General features: G+C 41.2%; 1 protein-coding gene across 1 annotated transcript; it reads left to right on the top strand.

The window, feature by feature from the left end:
* Positions 1 to 755: 755 nt before the first annotated feature.
* On the top strand, positions 756 to 6,040 carry LOC4338354 (stromal 70 kDa heat shock-related protein, chloroplastic). Its single transcript, XM_015784479.3, has 8 exons — positions 756 to 1,383; positions 2,153 to 2,405; positions 3,036 to 3,115; positions 3,693 to 3,835; positions 3,954 to 4,052; positions 4,227 to 4,416; positions 4,946 to 5,344; positions 5,435 to 6,040. The coding sequence occupies exons 1-8, from the start codon at positions 886 to 888 to the stop codon at positions 5,840 to 5,842; spliced, it is 2,070 nt and encodes a 689-aa protein (XP_015639965.1). The 5' UTR covers positions 756 to 885; the 3' UTR covers positions 5,843 to 6,040.
* The last annotated feature ends 290 nt before the right edge of the window (positions 6,041 to 6,330 follow it).

Here is a 6,330-nt window from a genome sequence, read left to right on the forward strand (position 1 = left end):
CAAAAGTTCTAGATACTATGTTGTCTCAAAATGTTGCTACTAGGATGATTCTTAGATGTAATATTTTGAGACTAAAGTGTTTGAAAAGTCCTTATCACCAAATGATTAAAATTTATGACTTACAATAAATAAGTGGATACATTTTCTAATATACTCCCTTCAACTCTAATCGACAACGTCCTAACATCAAATACTCCCTCCGTTTCAAAATGTTTGACACCGTTGACTTTTCAGTACGTGTTTGACCACATATTTTTTTAATAAGACGAACGGTCAAACATGTGCTAAAAAATCAACTGTGTCAAATATTTTGAAACGGAGGGAGTACTACTTTTATTGACCGGAGCAAATATCTTTTCTTATCTTATATCATAATAAATAAAAATTGAAGCTAAATTTAAATTATCTGATTATAAATATATGTCACAACATGGTATTGGTAAAAAAAAATGATACTTGTAAAAGAAAAAAAATCTCATGTACAAGTATATCAGATAAAAATTGATGTGGTACGTTGTGATTGAATCTTCATTTCATTTTCACATAGACTAACTAGGGTGATATTATTTGTAACATGTGTAGCATTACTCTAATCTAAGTATTATTACTGGAGTGATATGAACTGAAGTGATTTACCACCACAACCATAGTAAAAATCCAAGGGAAGAAAGAAGAGGCCACAGGCTGGCCTCCAAAGTGTGGTGGCCACACGCGAAGTCTATAAAACCCTCCCTCCCCTTCCTTATCCTTCCCCCAACCTCTCGCCATTTCTCCCCCAATCTCTCAAAAAACCCACCACTCGAATCCACCACGACCTTCTCCTTCCTCCCTCCCTCCCCTAGGGTTTCGTGACCTAGCTAGCACCAGCGGTCTCTCTCGGTGGCCATGGCGACCACGACCTTCCCCACCTCGACCCCCTTCTTCGCCCACCATGGCAGGCGGCGGCCGTCCCCGTCCGTCTCCGTCCGCACCGCCGCCGCGGTGTACGGGCGCGGCGGGGGCCGGAGGTGGCGGCCGCTGCGGGTGGCGTGCGAGAAGGTGGTCGGGATCGACCTCGGGACCACCAACTCCGCGGTGGCGGCCATGGAGGGCGGCAAGCCGACGATCGTCACCAACGCCGAGGGCGCCCGCACCACGCCGTCGGTCGTCGCCTACACCAAGTCCGGTGACCGGCTGGTGGGGCAGATCGCCAAGCGACAGGCGGTCGTCAACCCGGAGAACACCTTCTTCTCCGTCAAGCGCTTCATCGGCCGCAAGATGAACGAAGTCGACGAGGAGTCCAAGCAGGTCTCCTACCGCGTCATCAGGGACGACAACGGCAACGTCAAGCTCGACTGTCCCGCCATTGGCAAGCAGTTCGCCGCCGAGGAGATCTCCGCCCAGGTATAGGGGTGGCTTACGCTTTGTGATTGTTTACCATGTGTTGGAATTGATCATCAATTGAGGGGTTCTGACGGCTAGAATCTAGAAAGAATGCTTTGGAAGATGGAATCCTGTTGCGTTGCTTAGATGTGGCCAGTTTTGATTTCTAGCTTATAGGATCGTGACTGTTCATGAAGCTCTATGGAATAATGGGTTAATGGTTAATTGCTTAATCTCGCCTTGACTTCTCTTGATGCCAACAATAGCACAGCTTCCATAACAGTGTTTTTGGTGTCTCACAAATAGAATCCCATCCTGTATGCTTTGTTTAGCATATTCTTCACAAAACTATAGAATTCTTTTTTTTTTTTTAAAACGGCACTTCACAAAAGGGAATGCAGGTAGTAGGATATTTGTACTGAACAGCCCTTGCTCTTTGTATATATCTAAATATGTGCACGTGGATTTTTGATGCAGTCTATATATATATATGGACTGAGTTAGACATCTTATATGCTTTGAGCTTGACAGCTTATAGTGCAAATCCTGTGGGTTCCCTTCATGTTTGCTTTGTTTTCATCAGTACAATATTTCCTACTGGTGTTCTTTCATCAATTACTAGGCCTAGATGGGTAATTTTGGTGGAGTCGAATGTGCCATTTTCTTTTGGGGATCTGTTGGCAAAAACTGAAATAGCATGTGCATGCAAATGTTTTATGTATGCCTGCAAAATAAGTTTTATGGTTCAAATTGTTTTTAATCCGAGTGTTGATCATTTTATGTTCTCCAGGTGCTTAGAAAGCTGGTGGATGATGCATCAAAGTTCTTGAACGATAAAGTCACAAAGGCAGTGATCACAGTCCCAGCATATTTCAATGACTCACAAAGGACAGCAACAAAAGATGCTGGCCGGATTGCTGGGTTGGAAGTTCTCCGCATCATAAACGAGCCTACTGCAGCATCTTTGGCATATGGGTTTGAAAAGAAGAACAATGAGACCATTCTTGTTTTTGACCTGGGAGGAGGCACATTTGATGTTTCAGGTATCTATCCTACAATTACGGTGCCTTTCTGAACACTATTTGCAACTACAAGTTTTAACCAGTTATTGTTGTTTTAACCACTATTTGCATCTTTTCACGTACTCTGTTGTAGTGTATTTTTTATTGACATAACATAACCAAGTGAAGTATTTGTCAAAAAACTAAAAATAAAAACATTTTTTCTTGCTGTTATGGACAATTATTTTTTCAGTTATTTAATTACATTCAGTTGTAGTTCTGACAGTTGTAATGAATTTTCAAAGGCTAATGCTGGTCTAAACAACTTTTTGCTCAGTGCTATGAGGACTCTGTATGTTCAAATACTACGATCTTATGGCAATAGTAGCAATTTTCCAAATACGTTGTGATAATTTGTGACAGGAGAATGATTAGGTTCCTCAGAAAAGGGGCATTTCCAGACTGAAGGAATTATTATAGTAACATTATGCCGTTATGGTCACATTGTGTTGTGTTGATAAGATCAAATCTGTTCTATTGAACTTTGTTTATCCATTCATCCTTCTGGGTGTACTTCATTTTGGTTCGTCTGTCAAATGTTAATTAAATTAACACTTTTCATCTCTTAAATGAGAATTCAGCTCCTAACTATATTTTGGGTGATGATTTCAGTTCTTGAAGTTGGTGATGGTGTTTTTGAGGTGCTGTCTACATCTGGTGACACTCACCTTGGTGGTGATGACTTTGACAAGGTTAGTTTTGCTTTCCGAGATTTCAAGGAACAGTCTTTTTCAATATATAAAATTAAGTTTTTAGTAGTATTAATGTGTTGATATGGACTCAAGTTTTGAACTATACATATCGGAACCGTTAAGAATTGATTTAGGGACTCAATTAGTTTCGTAGTGAAGTATATTCCATCCAAATCTTTGATTATTTATGAGCCTTTAATTCTGGGTGATTAGGGGATGATAAGTTGGCAGTAAATTCAGTACTACATATATATGCCCTATGGTTTTTCTTGAAGTTCTTAATCTCTAGTCAAACTGGGGACAGTGAATAAATAATAAATTTCTCTATGGTGGAATTTTGGATGCCTGAATTATTTGAATCTTCATTAAACATGTACGATATGATGAAACAAATGGATGGACCGACTCAGTAATCGTAATATTCTAATTCATCATTTGGTAATCATATCTTTTGCTTAATTTGAAGGGTCTTACGTCATGTATATTTGTTATAATTTTCTGTAGCTGCTAGATCTTTTAGCATCATTTCTTACTGTTCTACAAGATGTATATGCTCACAAATCATTGTCATTGGCAGAGGGTTGTTGATTGGCTGGCGGGGAACTTCAAGAATGATGAAGGTATTGACCTACTAAAAGACAAGCAGGCCTTGCAACGTCTTACAGAAGCAGCTGAGAAGGCAAAGATGGAGCTATCATCCTTGACCCAAACAAATATCAGGTTAGCTTGCTTGACCGCCTTGATTTGCTGCAGCATTGTGCTATTGGACTGTTTCCTTTTGGGTAGCAATCCTTTGATTCCCTTGGTTGATTCTAACCATTGGTTATGCTTCTTTCAGTTTACCCTTCATTACAGCTACTGCTGATGGGCCCAAGCATATCGAGACAACTCTTACCAGGGCTAAATTTGAGGAGCTATGTTCAGATCTTCTTGACAGGTACATATGATCATACCTTGCTAATTAATGCTCATTTGAACCAAGGGCATGCATGTATTTTTTTTGTATATGCACTTGACAACTACTGTATGTATGATAAATTAGTTCTATTAAGATAACTCAAAAATAGAAAAAAAATGATACACTGCTAATGTTTTATCAACTGTCTTCTAGGTTGAGGACCCCTGTGGACAATGCCCTCAGAGATGCAAAGTTGTCATTTAAAGACATAGATGAGGTGATCCTTGTCGGTGGCTCCACCAGAATTCCAGCTGTGCAGGATCTTGTGAAGAAAATGACTGGAAAGGACCCCAATGTGACTGTCAACCCTGATGAGGTTGTTGCACTTGGAGCAGCTGTTCAGGTGAGTTAATCATAGCCCAAGTTAACTGCTGCCTAAATGAGTCTACCATACTACTTAGATACTTGTGATATCATATCACCAAAAGCTTTGCAATGGATTTTAAAATAAATGTGCTATTTTGTTCTATCCTTACATGTGGAAAACTTGCAACATTGTTCACACTAGTAATATGAAATCTGCGGAGAATGTGACGATATACAAATGATCCTTAAAAAAATGGTTTGAAATGGATGCGATGGGTAAAGGCCTTGTCATCACAACCAACTCCTTTTGTCAGGTTCTGGAGATATTGGTTGGGAAAAATATGTTGTCATAAAAACTGAAGTTCAATATGTTGCTCTAGATAAATAATGTCAGGCAAGACTCGATGGAATTTAGTACATCATATGCATGGTATCTAAATTTTAGCTATAGGGAGCAATCAGTGTGTGTCTCACTGGTGTTCTAGGATTGATTATCTTCTAGAGTCAGAAAGCAAATGTACTCTACTGAACTACAGAATATCTGACTGGCAAAATTTTGACAACAGGCAGGAGTGTTGTCTGGTGATGTGAGCGACATTGTTCTTCTTGATGTAACACCACTTTCTCTGGGTTTGGAGACACTGGGTGGTGTGATGACCAAGATTATCCCAAGGAACACAACTTTGCCCACCTCCAAGTCAGAGGTCTTCTCAACCGCTGCTGATGGCCAGACTAGCGTGGAGATCAATGTCCTCCAAGGAGAGAGAGAGTTTGTCAGGGACAACAAATCTCTTGGTAGCTTTCGGCTTGATGGAATTCCTCCTGCCCCACGGGGTGTTCCACAAATCGAAGTTAAGTTTGACATCGATGCCAATGGCATCCTTTCTGTCAGCGCCGTAGACAAGGGTACTGGAAAGAAGCAGGACATTACGATAACTGGTGCCAGCACATTGCCGAAGGATGAGGTATGTCTCGAGCAAACTCGCAGTCACTGTCTTATTGACTAATACCTGCTAGGATCTTATATTGACTTATATCCATCAAAAACTGTTCAGGTGGAGAAGATGGTTGAAGAAGCAGAGAAGTTTGCCAAGGAGGACAAAGAGAAGAGGGACGCAATCGACACCAAGAACCAGGCAGAGTCTGTCATCTACCAGACTGAGAAACAATTGAAGGAGCTCGGTGACAAGGTCCCAGGCGATGTGAAGGGTAAGGTTGAGGCGAAGCTGACGGAGCTCAAGGACGCTGTTGCAGGTGGCTCGACACAGACGATGAAGGATGCTCTCGCTGCTCTGAACCAGGAAGTGATGCAGCTGGGGCAGGCCCTCTACAGCCAGCAGGGTGCCCCAGGAGCAGGACCTACCCCAGGAGCTGATGCTGCCGCTGGCTCTGCTGGCCCATCCGAGAAGCCAGGAGGCGAGGAAGGTGATGTCATCGATGCTGATTTTACAGACAGCCAATGAGCAGGAGAGTAGTTAGGTCCGAAATTTTAAGGAACGTTTCGCGACGAGTTTGAAATTTGTTCCACAAGATTGTAGGATCTGGGGTGTATCTTTTTGTTAGATGGGCACCTTTGCTTCCTATTTGTGGAGTTTTGGGCGGCGGAGTTTTTGAGTTCTGGGAATTTCACTTCCAAATAGATGATGCTTTCGTTGCTCATACATACATATTCTTATGCCCTGTAGATTCGAGTTGGCAACTGCATGGTTCTCAAAAAAGAAAAAAAAGGAGTTGGCAACTGCACCAGCACAAGAAGGAATTACCAAACTTCTGGCAAATTGGTAGCATTGTCAAATTTTGGTAGGATAGACTTAATATTTGCCATATTCTCTAGGCATGATCAATTTAGTAACAAACTAAATATTATCATATATTTATCAATACCAAAGTCATATATTTATCAATACCAAACAATACAACGATATAGTTTAAAATGACATTAATGTTCAAT

Source organism: Oryza sativa, chromosome 5, assembly GCF_034140825.1.
Source record: "Oryza sativa Japonica Group chromosome 5, ASM3414082v1".
Classification (NCBI taxonomy): domain Eukaryota; kingdom Viridiplantae; phylum Streptophyta; class Magnoliopsida; order Poales; family Poaceae; genus Oryza; species Oryza sativa.

Excerpts from the sequence above, each read along its gene's own strand:
- LOC4338354 (XM_015784479.3), top strand. The coding sequence starts at position 886 with ATGGCGACCACGACCTTCCCCACCTCGACCCCCTTCTTCGCCCACCAT. Across the intron at positions 3,116-3,692 it reads GTGGTGATGACTTTGACAAG|AGGGTTGTTGATTGGCTGGC; the intron begins GTTAGTTTTGCT and ends TGTCATTGGCAG. Across the intron at positions 5,345-5,434 it reads GCACATTGCCGAAGGATGAG|GTGGAGAAGATGGTTGAAGA; the intron begins GTATGTCTCGAG and ends AAAACTGTTCAG.